General features: G+C 40.5%; 1 protein-coding gene across 1 annotated transcript; it reads right to left on the reverse strand.

Annotated features, from left to right (window-relative positions):
- Nucleotides 1–900: 900 nt before the first annotated feature.
- Nucleotides 901–22,583, reverse strand: MTMR9 (myotubularin related protein 9). The gene is made up of 10 exons (XM_069485077.1): nt 22,309–22,583; nt 17,106–17,214; nt 12,300–12,425; nt 11,035–11,208; nt 9,326–9,543; nt 7,820–7,981; nt 6,869–7,010; nt 4,882–5,102; nt 3,953–4,104; nt 901–1,763 (listed from the first exon to the last, which is right to left on the reverse strand). Exons 1-10 carry the CDS (start codon nt 22,488–22,490, stop codon nt 1,600–1,602), a joined length of 1,650 nt encoding a protein of 549 aa, XP_069341178.1. The 5' UTR covers nt 22,491–22,583; the 3' UTR covers nt 901–1,599.
- Nucleotides 22,584–22,624: the final 41 nt, after the last annotated feature.

The following is a 22,624-nucleotide window of genomic DNA, read 5'->3' on the forward strand; positions in this document are numbered from 1 at the left end:
TAAAACTGGGCGTACAGAAGGTGGCAGGCGAATTTACCAAGAGTTTGGACTGTTGATTGTTGTGTGGCCTTTTGCTACAAGTCTCAGGAAGCAGAAAAAGGATGAAGCTTGGGCAACTGGAGATAGAAAGTACTCGGCTACTTTCTGAGCCTTCTGGATGTGGCCACAGATTTTGCTAGTTGATTTTTTTAAAAATTGTATTTTTAGCTCAATATATAGCTCTAAAGCAGGGTTCAGAGTGGTGTGTTCTGCTCTGAAATAGCTATATACAGATGGTGTGGGAATGGTATTAAAGATTACTCGTCAACTATCCTTTTAAAGGAAAACTAGAATTGATGGTGTTTGTTAAAACAAGCAGTGCCACAAAACAGAAAGGAACGTGGGAAGTACTGGACCACAACCGTTTAGAGTTGCAGGCATGAACAAACTAGCAGAACACGAATACAGCCATCGCTATTTCTGTAACACAGAAACATTTCAGATCTGTTTCTGATGTTTAAAACACAGAGCAGCATCGTATTCGAGAAACTTCCCCCCAGCCCTATTTGCCTGACGCATATGGACAAATAAGCAGGGGTAAAATAAGTCTGCAAAAGGCTCAGGACAACATGAAAATTTTCACCTTAGCATTAGTAAACCCTTAGAATACTTACAAATAAAAGAACACAATAAAACACACACACTCATGTATATATAAACCAGTGCAATAAGAACTTTAGACAAGGGCAGTGCATCTCTGGTTTACGAAAACCGTATTTGTAGCTTAATTATAACACATTAACTCTATTCTAAGTGATGGTTTGATTTTGATTTGACATCCAGTATTTTATACACATTTTATAAGTATAGTCAAAACTTGAAAAACCAATATAACAGTAACAATTCTCTATCAGTCACAAATTCCTACTTTAATTCTATATTGCACATATTTTTCAGTGTCTACTGTCAAAATAAATTTAACTCTTCTTATTGTAAATAACAGATGACTATCCCTGTTGCCCTTGTAGAAATAATTTGCCTTGAATAAGTACTCAGATTTTCCTTTCTTGACGAACCAGAATGAGAATGAGTTCAGCTTTGCTAGTCCAAAACTATTTTAAAGAGAATGGCTGCTTTATGTGGCATATTGGACGTGGCAGGTTAAACATAAAACGCTTTGTTTATCATCACTTCAATTTTGAAAAACATTTCTATACTCGGAGTGTTTAAAACTAACCATTTTTTTAAACCACCAAATATTCCCTACAGAGACTAACTGTCTCCTTGGCTGGTCTACAGCACTGTCTGCAAAGTGGACAAAAGCTTCGGAGGAAACGGAGTATAACACAAATGGCATTAAATAGGTCATCTATTTCACAAAAAATAAAATGACTAGCACCTCCTTCCTGCTCCCAAGTGAAGGGCCCTAACAGGCCACATGAAACGCGAGTCACGATGGTAATTTTCATCCTTACAGTCCTGAGAGACCCATTACACAGAGGGACCCACGTCTGCAGCCTCAAGTTCAAGGCTACTGGGTAAAAGTGAACTGAGGTGCACACGGGGAGACAGGAGGATGTAGGTCCAGGAAGGTCCTTACGGGGGACGTGGGGACACCTTTCAGGGACTCTCCTGCATCCCATCCTCTGTCTCCAGTTCTGCCAACTGCCTCCTAAGGATATTGACTTTTGCTTGTAATTCTTTGTTGTACTCAATGATGTTAACCATTTCTTCATAGGCTTCATCCAAATACTTCGAGGTTCTGTTCCAACGTAGGAAAATACCTATTGAATCCAGGAATGGGAAGCAGAAGGAAAAAAGATATATACAATGGCTTAACATTATATTTGTGGACAATATATAATTCCATGTATTATACATGCTTTTTTTCACAGCTCACATCTGTGCTTTATTCTGTTCTAAAATATATAGGAATCTTGAGGTACTGAAAAGAATGCAATTGTGTCCAAGAATTACTACTTATCTGTACATGGTCATTATTCTTCACAAAATGATCAAGTAGATAAAAATAACATTCTGTGATATATTCATGAAAACAAGCTGTTAATTTACAATGCCATACACTTTTCAGTTTTGCAATACAAATCATTTGTTTTTATAATTACGGAATTATATTTAGGCCTGTAACATCTCCTGCATGCGTGAAACCACTTTTACTAGAAAAGTGACCATTACAGTAAAAGCAGAACCACATAAATTGTTATTTAAAAGCCTAAACTTCAGCACATGCTCTGTCTCTCTCCTGGTTACTTGAGAGGCCGTCTTCCAATAATTATCCTCTCATTATGTACTAAAAAGAGATATTTTCTCCTCTACAAAGACCGGTGGTAACTATATCATGCCAAAATAATGCTTTAAAGGTATTTAAATAAGAAGGCACGAAAACCTTCTAGGTTGCCACACGTCAGGAGCTGCAAGTTCACAAAGATTTTATGATTCGTTAAAACACTTTCTATAAACCAACCTGTCACGGGCCCTAAGAAGCCCTTCTATATGTGCCCAAATACTACTCTCTATCAGAAAGAGAAAATAGAACCATAATCTTAAAAATTGATTGACCCGTGTTGATTTTCCTGTTACATGAGCCTATTATTCTTCAATACAGGAATTACTTAATATCAACGTTTAGCTGTTATGTAAATGTAAACAGCAGAGAGCCTTAGAGGCCAGAGAGTAGTCTCATTCGATGCACACACCAACCTAGGATTTTACTTAATACAGCATTTCTCCCAGCTTTAGGCTGCAGAGGCGCTAACCACACGCTGAAACCCTGGAGTCACAGGAATCCATCCTTACAACAAGGGTTTCCTTTCACCAGCTAATCCCTAAACTCCCAGTGGGGTTTGGCACAAACTAATTAAATCACCCTTCAGGCCATCCAGTTCCCAAACGGCTGGTCTCTCATTTCAGTGATTGAACGTGACAGTGGCTTTTAGGTAAATTGTCCCAGAAGTCTAAAACAACAAGTGTGGCTGCTAACCTCAGAAGTACAACCTGAAATGGAGGGAAACAGCGAACGGTAGAAATGCCAGGAGGAACAAGATGTGACAGCTGACATCCAGAGGAGACAGACACTGACTCGTCCCCAAACCCAGAAGCAAAGCGATCTGGGACCCTTCTCCACGAAGGGCAAATAGCTTTCTACACATGACCCGCCTCTGAGGGCACGATGTATTAGAACACGGTCCAACAACTGACATTTATGGTAATTCTGTTTCACTTACCAAATAGCTACTATTCTCGCGTGTATGCTTTATGCTGCTTACTACAAACATGAAGAAATATGGGCTTAATAACTTCAAAATGACTAAAAAGAAATTAAATGGTATTTTAGAATCTTTGTTTAATAAACAAATTTTAGATAGATTTTGTTTTTTTAAAACAAGTTACTTAAGGGGATAGGCTTCAGTAGTCTGAGAACTTAGTGGATGTAACAAACCTACTTTAGAATAGATTTGAAGATTAAGTATGGATCATTGTTGCATCTGAACAATGAGATACCTGCCTTACTGCACTGGTGGTATTTTGTGTCCATTTACTGCAATGACCAGCCACGGAACCTTCCACAGAATGTAACACAAGAACCCTGTCCTTAATGAACGAAAACCCTCTGGGAGGAGCTTATAATTTATTCATGTCCCAACTACCTACCAACTCTTTTATGCAAAAAAGTAATGTATTTCTTATCTAGGAAAAATAACCAACATAAACAGCAGTTTGTATTGAATAACTGCCATTCATTTCTCCAGTGGGGACTGACACAAAAAAGTATGACTAGGTAACTGAGCGTAAAGACAGAACCGTGCCCACGGGGACAAACAGTGGCGATCACACACGGTCTGAGGGGCACGTCTGGCTCACCATCGTCAACTCGTAACAGCAGCAGGGACTCACAGGCAGCCGACGCAGCCCACCTGATTGCTAGGAAGTTTGCGAAGGACTCATGCTTTACCTTCCCACAGCTGGAGACTCTGCGGAGCAACCGATGGCCAGATGACGAGGTTGTTGGCTTCAAAGAGAGGATTGGCGAATTTACTCAGCTCACTGGGCCGATTCACCCAGGACCAGAGAGACATGGTTTTCTGCTGCAGCTTCAACTTACATCTGATCAACAAAGAAAATGGCCATTAAAGCAATTAATTTCTAACAATCACTATTAAATGATCCTTTTAATAGGACAATTTCTTCTCTTTATATGACAGCAGAGAGAACCTAAGGCTTTTTTTTTTTTTTTTCGAGACAGGGCCTCGCTCTGTGGCACAGGCCGGAGTGCAGTGGTGTCATCATAGCTCACGGCAACCTCAAACTTCCCAGCTCAAGCGATCCTCCTGTCCCAGCCCCCGAGAAGCTGAGACTACAGGTGCGCACCAGCACACCTGGCTAATTTTTTCTATTTTTTATAGAGATGACGTCTCACTGTGTTGCTCAGGCTGGTCTCAGACTCCTGGCCTCAAGAGATCCTCCTCCCCCAACTCTCCAAGTAAGTGGGACTATAGGTGCAGGTCAATATCCCGAGCTAATTTTTTCTATTTCCTATAGAGACAGGGTCTCACCATGTTGTTCAGGCTGGTCTCGAAGTCCTGGCCTCAAGTCATCCTCCTACCCTGGCCTCCCAAAGTGCTAGGATTACAGGCATGAGCCACCACGCCTGGTACGATTTTTAGTAGAGAAACAAATTGTTCTAAAATAAAACTATTTGTCAGAAAACTCAATCAGCACTATAACTCTCAACAACAACAAGTTAAAGTCTCAAAGAAAGTGTCATCCAACTATGTGGTGACAATACTTATGAACTACACAGGATCCTCACACCCTGGTCTCTCTTACAAAGTGACCGAAACAACTAAAAATGAAATGTCCCCAGGGGGGCAGTGCACTCACCTTTCACTTTCATTGTTGCCCAGAAACGTTCCAAACTGGGAGGCGTAAGCGTGCTCGAAGAGCACGATGAGGAAATGCTCATTAAATTCAAAAGAACACGGGAACTGACGAAGTATCTGCCACACACAGTCCAAGAAGAGCAGGAACACAGGCGCCTCCCACTTCTGCTTGCTGTTGCAGTAGGCCGACTGCGCGCAGCGCTGCTGGAACGGGTGACCAGCCTGAGGAACAGACGGAAGTGACAGTCACATCCTACTGAGATCACCTTATAGCGTATTCTGTAAACATCACTTCACACAGTTACAACAACACTGCTATTCACTGGAACATCATATATATAATTAGGGTAGCTGCTATTTAGATTAACGATTTCTTGGTTTAAAGTAAACACTTCGCCAACTAAGGAAAAAGACACCACTTTCAAACCCTTAACAAGGCTGTGCGGTTCAGGCATGACCTCGGGAACTGCAATCGTCCTCGGGACAGCAAGTGGAAGAATAATGAACTCAAGTAATGACTGACTTACAGAATAAACCTTTCTAGGTCTGTAAAATTAGAGTAAAGTCAAAGAACATAAGCTCCTAGACACAAAACAGGAGACAACTGTCATCTTCCACCTACCTAAAACACTGCAGATGGTGCCGCAAGCTACCTAAGCCTCAGCACTAACTGAAGACAAACATGGGACTCTGGGAGACAAACTGTGAGGCCAGCTCTCATATTAAATCTTTAATTACATTTGCAAAGAGTTATTGTCTTGAAGAGATCATTACAAATTCTTTTATATTACAGACAAAGCTGTCCTTAATTACCCTCTTCTCCCAAAAAGAACTGGAAGAGTTTACCATCCACTGACCAAAATAAATTTAAGAATCATTTGGCCTACCTGCCCAGAACCCAAGTAGACCTTACCAGAAATCACACACTACTGGGTATTTCACAGACCTGCTTGTCCTTGGTTCCTTACACTATTTTATGTGACAAAGATATTGCCACGAAAATACTACAGTGGTTAATAGGATTTTGATACCCATTAAAATGGTAATATATAAATAAGCCAATCATACTCATTTGTTTGTTTGCTATGTACCACGAGGAATATAGTTGAATAGACTTTCACCAGATATGGAGGTAAATCTAGATGGTCCGACTTAAACAGAGATAAAGGTCAGCTGTCAGGCAGGGTGGTCATGGTATATATAAAAGCATTAATACATAATAAATTTGAATTATAACTAGAATGGCTAGAAATTCTTTTCTTTTTCTTTTTTACCAGCGATATGTCTGCTTTCAAGATATATCTAAGCATTCATTTCCAATTACAATTATTTACTAAGTTACACAGTGAACGCACATTCGTAAATTAATGTCTAAGTTGGAGGATTTCAGTCTGTTATGAGACCTTTATTTTAGTAGTCATCCAACATTACTTGAGAGCACTGTGTTGTGTTCTAGGGATAAACAGACGAACAGGCCATGGTTCTCTGACCTCAAAGAAATCACCTTTTTTGGGGTCTAGTTCAGGAAACAGGACACGAAGAAAATGGATCAATCTTATGTGAAAGAAGTTAAGGTCTCAAAGATTTCAAGAAAGCATGACATTTAGCTGGATCTTAAAGAAAGGGGAGGATTTCACCTGGTTAGGGAAGGGGCAGGAGGGGACATGGCCCCGTAGCGACAGGCCCACTCCCAGCCCCACTGCTGATGCCTTTATCTCTTACCAAGACTAAGCTTCCTCGCATTCCCCTGCATGTATCAAAGTACAGCCAACAAGAATCTGTTAAGTGAATGAGGTGCCAAGTGAACAATACAGGCAAAGAAAGATCCAGAAATGAGGGGAAGATAGATTAATTGCCCTGCAGAAAATTAAACACACAATTTAAAAATTTTAATCAATCAAAATTTCATGCATTATGTCAGCTACCACCAGCCAGGATCACAGTACCAATTACTAGCAGTTCCTCTGCGTGCCAAGTAGCTTTCTCACCTGTAGCCACTCTCTTTCTATCAGGGCCTCAAAACCTCGGATGGTCCTGCTTCTTGGTTCCAAGATGATCTGGGCCAGGGAGGTCACCTGAAGTGTGGAATCAATTCCTTCTGTCCCGTGAATCAGTATTGATGCTCCTTCCCTGATAGGAAAATGCAGAGTACAAATGGGATACTCCTGACATGGTCAATGCAGGCTGTCAACAGCAAACATTTATTGATTACATTTCGGACTTAGGCACTCTGCTCTGACCAGCAGAGTTTAGAGTCTAAATAAGGCACGTGACAGATGAGAACTTCTCTTGGGAAAAAATAAGACTTTCATGAGTCCCAGATTTCACATGGTAAGAATCCCTTTAAGTTGTAACAAATTTCACAGAACTTTTTAGCTAAAATTTCACTCACTTTACAAAAACTAAAAGGAGACCTTATCACAGAAGGCACCTACCTTTTCTGCTTTAATAGTTGACTGAACTTTTTTTTTAACCTGATAAACTCAGGTTTGTAATGTCTGAGAGATGAGAAAGGATCACTTTGCCGTGTAACAAAATTACACGCTTCCTTTCACTGATATTTCAAGAGTAAAGAGGTAAATTTGGTCCTCTGAGAAGAAATTTTAAAAACTTGTTTTCATTCTTTTTCACAGCTTAAGAAAAAGAAAGCTGGTAAAATAATAATTTAAGGATTTTACAGAAAAAAATAGTTGCTTTAGTAATTAAAAAATCTGTGTCGTAGAAGATACAAACATTAATTATCTATTGAACACCAGACTCTAGGCTCATAACTCATCAATAACTGAATGGTGTTGACAATCTTACATTTAACAAACGATCTGATCAGGAGATATGAAACAGGCACAGACTTTAACATGATCTATAAACACGTGTCTGGATAGGAGCAAAGTCTAGCTAGCGGTGCGTGTGCCATTCGGGAGCGCGGAAATGCACTTTACCTGTCAATGCACTGAGCCGCCAGGCAGGCGGTTGTCAGAATCTCTTTGATGTGAGTCAGCCAATTAGAGGCCTCCAGTTTACTGAGCCACCGGTCCATGTTATGTGCTTGCTCGTTACAAGCTTCCACGAGTTTGATTAAGCTCTCCTGAAGAATATGGTATCTTTTAAAAATAAGAAAAAGAAAGGAAAAAATTAAAAAAGAAAACAGGATATACAATGATCAAGGAAGAAACCAAACCAAAAATTCAGCCTCTAATATAGTCAAGAGCAAAAGTAGTTCAAAATATTAATACTATAAAAATATTTAACCCACTATACAGTAACTTGAGGATTAAGGCTTGAAAAACTAACATTTAAACATTGTTGCAAAGATACTTACAATGCCTACAGTGCTAAACTGTTCCTCATCTGAAAAGATTAAACCCAGTTCACGTAGCTGGATTATGTGACGAGGAGAGAGGGCCAGAGCCCTGCGTTTTGTGACAGATTACATCTGCAATCCTATTCCCACCCATCTAACACTAGACACATGGCACACTCAGCGGTGATACCCCAAACCAGCTTGGATCCCACTGCTGTTTGGCTCCAGCTGCCTCCCACCCACCCAGAAGCACTCAAACACCTCCCACTTAAAGCATAAACAACAGACTGTATAGGTTGAGAAAACAGGAGGAATACGTTTTGGAGATCTATGGTACAAGATGGTGACTACCGTTAATTATAACGTATTGTATGCTTGAAAATCGCTAAGAGCATGGATCTTAAATGGTCACCACACAAAAAAAGTAAGTGTGTACACTGACAGACATGTTAATCAGCTTGATTTAATCATGTCGCAATGTATGCATGTATCAAAACAGTACATTTTACATCATAAATATACATAACTTCTGTCAACTAAACCTTGGTAAAGCTGACTCAAAAAACCCCGAAAATCCAAGACACAATAAGATGCCCAGCCAGTAACTGACCCTAAACTAATGTGCAGGTTCATTTGAGCACTTTGACTTTTGGGACAGCTAAGGACTTACCCACTCTAATGAGCTTCAAATAAGAGTCCTAAATACACTTTATCAATCCACTCATGTACTGACGGGCACTTGGGTTATTTCCACATCTTTGCAATTGTGAATTGTGCTGCTACAAAAAAAATGGTGAACCAATACCGCTTGAATTAACCTGGATGGAACTGAAGACCATTCTTCTAAGTGAAGTATCACAAGAATGGAAAAACAAACACCACACGTCCTCACCATTAAACTGGAACTATTGATCAGCACCTATGTGCACACATGGAAATAACATTCATTGGAAATCAATCAGGTGGGAGGGGGGACGACGGGATGGGTAAATGGGTGAAGGGCACACTTATAACTTTGACTCAAACGGTACAAAGGCGATTTATGTAACCAAAACATTTGTATCCCCGTTAATATTCTGAAATTTTTTAAAAAAAGGAGAGGAAAAAAAAGAAAAGAGTCCTTACTATCTCTGGAATCTTTTACCTCTCAATGGACTTATGAATTCGCCTCCACTGAGGATAATGAGCTTCTTGTTCAAAGCCGCCTCCTTTGGCTCTAGCTTGCTGAGCCACGTTTAGAGAGCGGGTGTCAATGATGTAGCCTCGCTTTCCTGCCCTGAGGGTGGCATTTATGAGCTTCTCGTCTTCCTTGCACCTCCTCCCATTCGTGCCAGTGAGTGGCTGGCCACTTCGCATAATTACCTGCAAGCGTAATACAGCGGAAAATTCAACAGCAGTTGCTTTTAAAGCTTCTGAAAACAGAGAGAAGATTAAGGTATCTCAAAAACAACTGTGTGACATTTTGGAGATGGATCTGATCTGAAAACAAGAAAATATTGGCATGTAGTGACAATAGTTAATAACCGTAAAATAGATAAGTCTTGTACTTTTACACAATTTTTCTGCCTACTACCTCAAAATACTTCCACATGATAAATTATATCACCTCTTTAAGAACAAATACTGTAATTCATTTAGTCTGGGAATCAAATACCCAGCAGTCCTGGCCCTGTAATGAAGATAATAATGGTCTAGGAGCCAAAAAAAAACCAGACTTCAACCACACATACATAGGGTCGGCAGGTTTTAGCAAGAATTATAAATAGACAAGGCACCAATGGCAAAATTTAAAAGGTTACATGCTATTCTTCTCATTTGGGGAATCATTTTCAATACTTCAAAAGGTGCTTATCCATTATTTATTCTCCAGTGGCCTCTGCCACCCTTTTCAACATCCCAGACTTAACCATTTGTCTCCAAAGACGACCTGACCAACCATACATTTTGAAAGATTTGCTTTTGAAATCTTTTTTTAAAAACTCATTATCTATTATACTAACCTCTTCCCTGGTGAAAGGTTTAGAGTTATTTCAAGAAACCATCATTATAGACTATCATCTTAGCTACCCTGACCTTTAATATGACCAAGAAAGGTTACCCAGAGGATGACAACGGTTACCTTTCAGACGGCACCTACCATTCAAATAGATACAACACTATATTTAATATCAGTTGTTAAAATGCTTTATAACAAATCCTTCTGAGAGCAATTCTACCGAGCAAGCCTAATGCCACAGCAGTAAATTTTTAAGCATCTTTCTGTCCTAAATATCCATTTTTTGACATATTACCAGGGGAAAAAAGGAAAATGGAAGATAGCTATAACTCATCCACTAATTTATTAATGATTTCAAAATGAGAAGCAGAGTTTACTGACTGACAAAATGAGAGGGGAGAAAGAGATTTAGAAAGTACTTAGGAAATGAATACACAGTGAGCCCTTGCCTATGCAATCTTGACTCCCGTGTTTACCAAAGTTGTGACTAAATGACATTTGTCACTCTTCTCCCTTTGACAATAAAAATGTCTGCTCAATTCACCTTTCACACATTATTCTGGGCAGAGAAATTTCTCATTTTTCTGCCTTAAGGACGCTGCCGTAAGCATTATATACACACTAGCTTCCTTTGTACAGTGTCCTGAAGACAAATCTATCTGGGCTTTAAGGGTGGGAAGGATCGTGGAAAGAATTCATAGTCTTATCTTCAACACAGAAGACACCCTTTCCTGATTCTCTGAAGTTTACACGAAGGAAGTCCTAGTGGGAGAGACGTGGCCAATCACTACAGTGAACAGGTACATACAAAATTGACGCTTCTAAGAAAAGATCAAGCAGCAGAACTCCACACTTACCATTCCATTTTTTTTATGATAATAGCTCAGTACCGGGAAGCGCCCTCCATGTCGAAACGTAGCTACCTTCCGAAGAGCTTCATCATCAATGGATTTGGGGACTATGACGATGGGTGGGTATGAGGGACAGACAGCAAATTCCTTATTGACATAGCTTAGCCTCCACTCACTGGTCTGAAAAACACAAAATATCTCAAAGCTAAGCAAGTAGCTCAATGTCAAAAAATAACCTGAAAAATTTAAAAAGACCTTAGAGATCAACTTTCACTGATGAAGAAGCCATTGTATAAAAGTATACAATATAAAATTATCGAACGACAACTTATTTTAAACATCAGAACTGAAAACTGCAAAAAGCTTTTTAAAGTAAAAAAAAAAATTCAAATTTCAACATATTCCCGCAAATCTGAGTTGGCCAAACACACCTGCCATAGTTTACAGTAGGAGGATAAAGCCAAAAGGTACATTAGATGAACTATAAGAGTATTGTTTTTAAAATGCTTTCATAAGACACAATATCAAATTTTTTTCGCTTTTTAAAGTTATTTGTTATCAATTTTAAAAGATAGTTTCTAAAAGACTTATTACCAAAAAAGTGGTTGCCTACTTTCTGCTGACCCATCCAATGCCCTTCTCCCAAAGGCAACCATTTTCTACATTTTAAAATGGTGTTTAATTTCATTAAACAACAGCACTACACTGGTATTTCTTGAGTTTTCACTATTGCATATTATTTACTGATTTCCTACTACTCTAGAGAATGATGTGACTCTCTACCAATCTGCAATGCCACTTTGTCACATTGCAAGTTTCCAAATGTGCAGGGCTCTCTATGCAAATATGCAAACTGCTTAAACAATTAACCTAAACCCAAAAGAAAATACCTAGTAGAACAAAGTATTGAATCTAAGTAAAAGTAAACATAGGTAGGATCTCTTAATGTGAAAAAATGTAGGAATTTTATTTTATTTCACTAGTAACTTTAGTCTCAAAAAAGCTAATGCAACTTTACGCTACCTTTAAGTATAGTAATATTAATAGTTCCAAGCTACACTAAATGTAATGGGTACCATATTTTAAGAGAAATGACACATTTCTCAGAATGCAGCTTTGTCATCAAGCAATGTATGAATGTATATACTTCTTTTAAGCCTGGATGAGTCAGCTCCACCTTTCAGTCCCTTGAAAGGAAGTGATCATTTTCACAAGTACAATAAGGTGATGGGTTATTTCTCATTATCCGTAGTTCACAAAGGGTAACTCACAGCTGAGGAATAGAGCTCGAACTCCTGCTCAGGAAGGAACGAGTGCCAGCCGTCCTCTACCACTTCAAACATGGGCCGGTAGAAGAAAGGGTACATCAGAGTGATGGAGTCCAGGGTAGACAACGCCTAGGGGCAGAAAGAAAAGACAGAAAGGAAAAAGGAACATACCACAGTTTGAAACGCATTCTGACAATTGGTTATTAAGTAAATATGGCCGAATAATGATGGGTACCCAATATAGTTCTCTAACATTGCATTTATCACTCCATACAACTGTAGTCTTACTGAAGCTAATTTCCAGGCTTCCAGCATCTAACAAGGCACCGACACAAAACATACACTTAACAAGTGTCAACTGAATGAGAAAAGAACAAAAAGATGTACACACCAATTCTAGAAGAAAAATGAAATAACTCTCCTTGACACAATTTAATAAAGCTTAATGAAAAGATCCAAGTATTGCTGGGGATCAGAGAACATATAGTTTTTGGTTAGTCAGTAAGGTCTTGGCTCAAAATCCAGTTATTAGTTGTATAAATATGTGTAAATTATTTTAAATCAAGGTCTCAATAAAAAAGACTGACATAGGTTAGTGGCCAAGAGTCAGACCGCTGGACTCAAACTCCACATCCCAGCTGTGCAACAGCAGTTAAGTAACATAACCACTCCACGCCTTGATTCATGGCGGTACCGCCTTCGTAGGCTTGCCGGAGCATTAGGAGCTACAATGTACACAACAGGCTTAGAACAGTGCCAGGCACAAAATAAAATCTCAAATAACTTTGTCTGTTTATATGCTCCATACATGTAGAAACCCCATCGATGTTCAGTTCCTCCCTTCATAGAGTGATGCTCCATTTGGTCAGGTGTCATCCTGTCTTTCTGCTACACTAACCCACTCTCACGTTGGGACAATAACTCTACTGTCCCAAAATAAGCCTATGTTTCTCTGGAGCGCTTGAATTCTGGGTAACAGAACAGCAGGAAAGCCCGACTAGACGGGAGGAACAGACACAACACGCTCCATCACCGGGCAGGTTCATCCCCCTGGCAGGGGCTTATGGAAAAGAGCATTTCCGTGGCTGGACAAGACGGGCACCAAATCAACTAGCATAATTCACACTGCAGTAATTATGGAGACTGACCTGCAGGGGAGGAGGTGAAACAACAGCACGCTACTGGGAGGTGACGGTCTCAGAACCAAACCGAATGGACTCTCAGAATGAAGTTACCACAGGGGATCGGGTCACAGAAGGATCAGGCTTGCAAAAGCACGGGCCCGTGACTTATTCAGTAATAGACTGGACAGGTACTTCAGCAGTTTAACAAAAACATCTCCACCCAAAGTTATTTTTCTATCTGCCTATACATCAGGAAGCCTTCCCCCTACCAGCTCATAAAACAGAAAATATGGAGTAGCATGGCTATATAATCCATTATCCACTTCTACATACATCCATTAATATCTTTTTTTCCACTTCTCTATAGTCTTGGCTGCTGATGACACCAGACAGAAGCAGAACAGTCAGATATGGATGTCTGACCTCGGTCAGCGGTGCCATCGGTCAGTGCCACCACTATTCCAAATGCAAGTCAGCAACCACTCTGATGGGCAATAGGCATTCATATTTTGACTTGCAATTATCACTAGAGATAGCTCTTTTCCTTTAAACACATGAATGCTGAGAAAACTGAAAACATTTCGATTCCAAAAGGCAGCTGAAACTACACAGAAAAAAGCTTCATCAGAATTCTTGCTACAATTTGGAAAACTGAGCACTTGTCAGTTACTCTTCCAATGGGATTCTACGAGTGGCCGCGGAATGTATTTGGGTGTACGAATTCTTGATTACAAAGAACAGTTCAGGCCAGGCACCGTGGCTCATGCCTATAATCCTAGCACTTTGGGAGGCTGAGGCAGGAAGATTCCTTGAGGCCAGGAGTTTGAGACCAGCCTGGGCAAAACAGTGAGACCCTGTCTCTACAAAAACAAAACAAAACAAACAAATAAACCCAAAGAATAGCTCAACTACGCTATGTGAGAAGTTCACTTATTACTCCTAAACCATGTCAAGATGTATTCAGGGGAGGGTAAGGGATGGAGTGAGAGACTGTGTCCCAGCAAAAGGCCAGAGGCCAGGTTCACTATGCGTATTCACCGCGCTGTAAACCACCTTATAGATGACTGGTCACAAAGGCATAAGAAGAAAAATGTGGACTAGTCAGTGAAAATCCAACCTCATAACTGAAAAACAAACAAAAAAGCACATGTTCAATTGAAGTGGGCCAGTAGCATCTGCACAAATGACGGGACGTTACTGTAATTTATCAATCTAGACAGGAACTACATGTTTTCTCACTCAAGTTAAAAAATCAGGCCAAATCAACATAACTCATTACTTCCAAATAACAGATGTGTAAGACAAACAGTTCAGTTCACCTTCTCATTTCCTTAAGTAAAATTCAGCAAAGGCAGAAGAAACATGTTACATGTCATTATTCAGTACCACAACAGTTATTCCTCTATTTCTCTATCCCTATTTAAAAATCAAATGAAATCCTAGTTACAGATATTTAAGACTTTCTACTCCCTTTAAATGGCTAAGCCAATAACTTTTTGTTTTTTTGTGGACACAAAGCCCAGGTTAATCAGACAGAAAAAAAATCAATGTGTCTCTATATCTAAAAAATACTGTAAACATAAGGTTAATTGACATAATTTAGTGACAGTGATTTAAAATAAGGCAATTTATTTATTTATTTTTTATTTTATTTTATTTTATTTTTTTTGAGACAGAGTCTCACTTTGTTGCCCGGGCTACAGTGAGTGCCATGGCATCAGCCTAGCTCACAGCAACCTCAAACTCCTGGGCTCAAGCGATCCTACTGCCTCAGCCTCCCGAGTAGCTGGGACTATAGGCACGTGCCACCATGCCCGGCTAATTTTTTCTATATATATTTTTAGTTGTCCATATAATTTGTTTCTATTTTTAGTAGAGACGGGGTCTCGCTCTTGCTCAGGCTGGCCTCGAACTCCTGACCTTAAGCGATCCACCCGCCTCGGCCTCCCAGAGTGCTAGGATTACAGGCGTGAGCCACCGCGCCCGGCCTAAAATAAGGCAATTTAAAATTAAGTGTATACCAAAATAGAATAGAAAGAAAATAGTGTGAACTCTTCAATTTAAATTTTAAATTATTCAAGTAAATTTTTCTATTATTTGTAATCTGAACCGATAGTTAATATTGTTTATATAAATTTAAAGCAAACACTTCCTGTCCTAAGCAAGCTGATATATGGAAATTCAGATTTACTAAACACAAGCAAAAGACTAAAACCATTGGTGATAGCTGCTTTAGAAAAGAAATAACTTATAAAGTCCCACCATATATACACAATGGAATATTATTCAGCCTTAAAAAGGAAGGAAACTGTCAGGATTTGCAACATAGATGAACCATGAAGATACTATGCTAAGTGAAATAAGCCAGTCACAAGAAGACAAATACTATGTTATATATTTAAAGTAGTCAATTCAGCAAAACAGAAAGTAGAATGGTGGTTATCGTGGACTGGGGGGAGATGGAAATGGGGAGGTGTTGGTTAATGGGTATAGAGTTTTGGTTTTAAAGATAAAAAAGTCCTGGAGCTCTGTTGCACAACAATGCGAATACACTTATTATATACTACTAAACTGTACACTTAGAAATGATTAGAGCCTAAATTTTTTTTGAATAGGGTCTCGCGCTATCACCAAGCCTTGAACTCACTGAAGCCTTGAACTCCTGGGCTCCACCGTGGCTGGCTAATTTTTAAATGTTTTGTAGAGACAGGGTCTCACTATGTTTCCTAGGCTGGTCTTGAACTCCTGGTCTCAAGCGATCCTCCCACCTCAGCCTTCCAAAGTGCTAGGATTAAAGGCATGAACCATCAAGCCCAGCCATAGATTGTAAATTTTAAGTTATGTGGTTTTTTAACCACAATTTTAAAAAAAGCCTCACCATAAAAGTGTACTAAATGACAGAAGACCCTCACTTGGTAGCTGCTATTTGCCAAGTGTTATACTAAGCATCTACGTACATCAACTAATATAATTCTTACGACAGCCCTAAAAGGCAGGTAATGTTATCCTCATTTTATAAAAAGTAGGAAGCTAATTGTCAGAGAGGTCAAGTACTTTACCAGTGCTCACAAGCGACCAAGTAGTAAAATCAAGACTCAAACTGTGCTATTACAATAAGATTCAATAATCACATTGTAATATATTATTAATATTTCTACTCAAATTTCTAGGATTGCATTACAAAAGATATATTAGTATATTCAAGTAAAACAATTCCAATTCTAGCTGCTAATCTGGTAGAAAAGCAAACACTGTGCTCAATTAGCTCTCACCAGTGGTTTTCAATGTCTCTGAGGAAGCCCTTAGTGGGCAGGTGGGAAAGGTCAAATCACTGAGAGCTTCCCCCCAGGCAATACCTGCCCATCATAAGATGATCAAAACCAATTGTAACTGCATCTGTTTTACTGGTTTAATAAAACAATAGAAATTCCATAAAGCCATTAGAATGAAATTCTATGGAATTCCAAGCAATTCATGGAATTGGGGTTACTCACGTAAATGAGTAAATGCTGCTCTAAGTCAACAACATCCCATTACACTCACATAGCAGTGAATCAGAGTGAGGCTTTTCCTATCAGTTTTCACTATCTGAGTCAGAGAACATGACCAAATAGTTAACAAAGAAACATCAGAGCTGTATTGAGTCACAATACAACCCGTCAGATTTTGCCTCCAAAATACTTACCTCAATGGAACTGGCTATATTCAAACATTCCTCCATTCCAGGAATATCCAACTGTATAATTCGAAAATCTTTACATTTTATGATGATGGTACCCAGTGATCCCACGAATCTGTAAGAAATTACAAATCATGCTTAGGAACACATATATTCTGAACGTCAAATATATGATTATGTCTTTGAAAAGAGAATGTAGCTGTAATCGCTATCGTGTATTCAACTTTCGTCTCCCTGATTAGTCTAATTAGGAGACGAGTCTGCATCATTAAAATGTGAGCCGTAAATTATTTATGTGTATTTTTTTAAATTTCAGATACATAAAGTAATTCACATTTGTCTCATTCTTTTAATGGAGATTATTTTGGGCCTTACTTCAAAGAATATAAAAAAGGTGCTTAACATAAAATGATAAAAAATACATACCACACTAACACCAGTCAGTGCTAGCTATATTCCTATCAGACAAAGTAGGTAATGAGGAATATTATTACCAGGCATAGAGGCTTTTCATAATGCCAAAAGAGTCAATTCATCAATAAGACATAACAATCCTAAATGTATGTGCACTTAATAATATTGCTTCAAAATAAAGCATAAAGCAAAAACCGACAGAACTAAAAAGGAGTCACTCCACAATCATAGTCAGAGGTTTCAATACCCTTTCTCTCAATAACTGATAGAACAAGAAGTCAGGAAATACTGAAGACTGGAACAACACCAACCACCAATTTGACCTAATTTTCTTCCATCAGAGTTTGATAGTTTTACCCTTCATTTTTAGGTCTTTAATTCCTTTGGATTCTGCCTTTAAGTGCGCTAAGAACCCACCTTTGTTTTTCTCCATAGAGCAAAACAAAGAGATACCATTTCACAATCTTCAGACTGGCAAAAATTAGAAAGACAATAATACCAAATGTTGGTAAGAATCTAGAGCATTAGGACTCTCCTACACCATGGTGGGAAAGCAATCTGGAGTAGTCACTTTGGAAAGCAATTAGTTTGTGCAATTAGCTCAATCCTGTCCCAGGCACAATCTCAGAGAAACTCCTGCACGAGACTATAATGGGACACAAAAGAGTATGTTTATCAGAGTTGTTTGTGATAGGAGGGAGTTGGGGCTTATCTAAAAGGTCTGATAAGTAAAATGTTTTAGCAGTGAAATGAATGTACATACCGCAATATGAAAAGATCTTGAAAAAGAGTATTGAGTTAAAATGCTGAGGAAAAGAATAGAACAAGATCTACGACATAATCCCAATCAGGTAAATGAAATTCACAGACGCATCGTGCACACACCCACACCCACACCCAGCAGTGCTATTTATTTTACAGCAACACTTAACACGGTTGCCTCTAGGGATTGTGGATGAGGTGAGAAATGGGAGTGAAAATTAGGATGAATAAAATAATAAAAAACAGAGGAAACCTTTTAATGAATCAATCATGAAAATGATGAGTCATCAACTAAGTAGGATTAACTTTCTGCATCTGAGATCCATAAAAAGAAAAACAGATATAATTATAAAACTTGTGCCAGGCACAGTGGCACGGACCTGTAGTCCCAGCTACTCGGGAGGCTGAGGCGGGAGCATCGCCTGAGCACAGGAGTTCCAGGCTGCAGTGAGCTATGTGATCAGGCCACTACACTTCAGCCTAAGTAACAGAGTGAGACCCTAGCTCTTAAAAAAAAACAAAAAACAAAAAACAAAAAAGAAACAAACTTGTGGACAATGTTGTGTGCTGAAAGGATCAAATAAAATGATGTAAGCAATGTATATGAGAGTGTTCTATAGACTTGCAAAGCATTATTCAAATATAAGTTACTACTCGATATGAAAGGGCTTCTCTTCCTCTTATGTGGCAGAACTGAGGTCCAGAGAGGTTAAGAAGTTTGCCCAAGGGCACCTATCTAGTAAGAGGAAGAACTAAAGTCATCCTTGATGACTTTCTGGCTCACCCCACCTCCAATTCACCAGGAAGGCAGGGCAGCTCAATCTTCAAAATACAGCCCAAGTCGGACTGCTCGTGACCATGCTACTGCTTCCCGCTAAGTCACCACCAGCTTTTATCTGAACTACTGCACAGTCTCCTAACTGGGACTGCTGCTTCCACTCTTGCCCCTCTGCAATCCACTTTCTGCTAGCAGCCAGAATCATCTTCTAAAAAGTCTATCAGCTGCTACTTCCTTGCCTTCAACTCTCCCAGCGCTCCCACAACAAGCAGCATAGCCTACAAGGCCCCCAAACCCCAGTCTCTCCCGCCCAGACCCTCCCCCTCTGCTCACTGCACTCCAGCCACGCTGGCCTCTCTGTCTTCCCTGCCCACGCCAAGCACATTCCTGTCTCAGGGTCTTTGCATTCACTGTTCCTCTGGCTGGAATGCTCTTCCTCCCTTCATTCAGGTGTCACTTACCTATTCAAATGTCACCTGTCTTCTCTGAAATCCTCCCGGCACTCTATCAGCTCCTCTTCCTTTATTTTCCTTCCTGGCACTTACCACCTCACATTGTCATATGTATATTTATTTGTTGATTCATTTGATTGTCCATCTCCTCCTCTAGTTCATGAGCAACCTTGGTCACCACGGCTCTCACAGAGCCCAGACGGTGCTCGGCACATAGAAGACAGATGGAAGTAAATATGTCTTAAAAGCAACAATTAAGCAATCTGACCACTTCACTTGTGCCCTTTCCGCTGCACCATGCTGCTTCCCAGGAAACGTTAAGTGTGTGTGCAGTTTGTCATTTCTCCCCTAATAAATTAAAAGGTCCATGTCTTACATGCCTTCTTTGTGTCCTACAAAGCCCAGCACCTAGTAAATGCTAGGTAAATATGAAGAAATGAATGAGTGAAAAGTAACCATAAAAAGAGGTAAATAAGAAAGAAAAGAGAGTTGATGGTCATATAGAGACTACCAATTTGGATTCTTGGCACCACTGACCAAGTGATCAATCCTTTTGTTTACGATGTGTCTATGGGCATTTCGAAGGAGATAAACTGAATCAGATGTGAGTGCTGGCTTCAAAAAGCTAACATATATGTATCTGGTAAAATGCAAATTTGAATATACGCTTATGAAAAAGGTATAAAGAGCTGCGGAATTTCAAAGTGAGAGGAATTACTTCCAGTTATGGGGCTGACGTAAGACTCTGTGAAGGTGACGGCTCCACTGGCTCAAGTGAATACGGACAGAGGGCTAACAGGGAGACAACAGCCTATGAACTCCCGAAAGACAAGCACTGTGAATGTATTTTATTCATCTTGGTGTCTCTTTAATGCCTCACAAAATGTCTGGAACATAAAGGCACTCAATAAATGTTTAACGAACTTGGGAGAAGCAAGGCATTCCAGTAGGAAGAAGAAGTCAGTAAAATACAAAGATGAGAGAACTCGGGACGTATACGAGCAATAAATAGTGAGGACTGGCTAGTAAAAAGGGTTCATGAAAGGAAACGCAAGAAGGGTTCAGGAAAAGGAACGGCAAGAAAGAAAGTAGGTTAGGGCCAGAACATGGACTGACGAGTCTAGACTTTATATATCGTGCAGGCCATCAGAGACCACTGAAAACCTTACACAGCAAAAGGTGATTTGAAGGGTCTAATAAGAGCCCTCTGCTTGAAAAATAAATAAATAAATCTACCCCTGCTTCACCCAAACTGCTCGAAATTCTACCATTAGAAATTACTTTATTTTAAGGCATACCCTCTCTAGGAATTTTCTTAATATCCAAATTCTCCTGGGAGGCAACAGAAAACATTGCTGTGAGTCATCTATACTTTAGCGTTGGCCGGGCGCGGTGGCTCACGCCTGTAATCCTAGCACTCTGGGAGGCCGAGGTGGGCGGATCGTTTGAGCTCAGGAGTTCGAGACCAGCCTGAGCAAGAGCGAGACCCCATCTCTAATAAAAATAGAAAGAAATTATATGGACAGCTAAAAATATATATAGAAAAAATTAGCCGGGCATGGTGGCGCATGCCTGTAGTCCCAGCTACTCGGGAGGCTGAGACAGGAGGATCGCTTGAGCTCAGGAGTTTGAGGTTGCTGTGAGCTAGGCTGACGCCACGGCACTCACTCTAGCCTGGGCAACAGAGTGAGACTCTGTCTCAAAAAAAAAAAAAATATATATACTTTAGCGTTAATTGGATAATCAATTTGCCTTCTCCTGGCTAGAGTACACAGGGCCATTGAGGAGACAGGAATTCTGACTGCAGATGAAAGTAACTTTTTTACTTTGAGACACTGGCTTGGGAAGATAAAAAGTCTGCAGTACATACACACACACACACACACAAAAAAAAAAAAAAAAAGGTTAATTATAGCTTTCCTTGAGAGCCAACCCTGTTCCTTCCAAAAGCAGAAGTGAGTAAAGATGAGGTGAGGACCAGAGCAGTCTGGGCTGGGTGGCTCAGGCCGGTAATCCCAGCACTTTGGGAGGCTGAGGCAAGAGGATCGCTTGAGACCAGGAGTTCCAGACCAGCCTGCACAACATAGCCAGACCCTGTCTCTACAAAAAATTTAAAAATTAACCAGGCGTGGTGGCACACACCTGTGGTCCCAGCTCTGAGGCTCAGGATCCCTTGAGCCCAGGAGTTTGAGCTAAGACGGCGCCACTGCACTCCAGCCCAGGCAACAAAGCGAGACTCTGTCTTTAAAAAAAAAAAAAAAAAAAAAAGAGAAATAGAAGACACTATAATCGTCGTCAGTGGGAGAAAGCATTAAACTGATGACCCAGAAGGTAAGAAATAAGCAGGAATCTGACAAACTGAACATTTCTGAGGAAGAAAAAGTGGGTTTGTGGCATGTAGACACTCAGAACTACATGAGCTCTTTGAGTTTTCCTCAAAGTGGTAAATAAAGACTTTACCTAAATCATATCCAATCACAACTTCGTGAATGGTCATTGACAATCAGTTGCGATTCAAAGAACGTGATGGGGCAAGAAGAAGAAATTTAAAAAGAAAATGTTGAAAATCCACCCAAATGGTGGTATGCACCAAAATGATAATCAGGATGGTAACCACGTGATAACCCCGAGCACTCCGACCAGACTGAACAGAACCCAGGTATCCCATCTGGACGGCTTTCTGCTTCCTAAAGCTCCAAACCTGAACCCAGGCCAGAGACGGCTCATTCTGCCGGCTACCTGCGACACTTGGAAGCGTGTCCTCGGGACCCCGCCACAGGACCCCGGTGGGATGGGCACTCACCGCTTGTCGATGGCGTCTATGTTTGAATGGAGGAGCCACAGCTCCTCCGTGTTGTCCTGCCGGGAGGACAGGATCAAGTGGTGGCCGGTCAGACACAGGGTCCCCTCGACGGCCGGGTAGAAAGGCCGGTGCAGCACCACATTGTCCACCCGCGGGGTCTTGATCAGCTCCGCGAACTCCATGTTCCCCCAGCGGCCGGGGCCAGGGGACCGCCGAGCGCCGGAGGAGCTGGGCGGTTACGCCGCCGCAGGGCGGAGAGTGACCCTGCGCCGGGCTGGCCGGAGGGGCGGGGCCGGGCGGGGAGGCTGGGCCCCGC

The sequence above is a fragment of the Eulemur rufifrons genome, chromosome 12, assembly GCF_041146395.1.
Source record: "Eulemur rufifrons isolate Redbay chromosome 12, OSU_ERuf_1, whole genome shotgun sequence".
Lineage (NCBI taxonomy): Eukaryota > Metazoa > Chordata > Mammalia > Primates > Lemuridae > Eulemur > Eulemur rufifrons.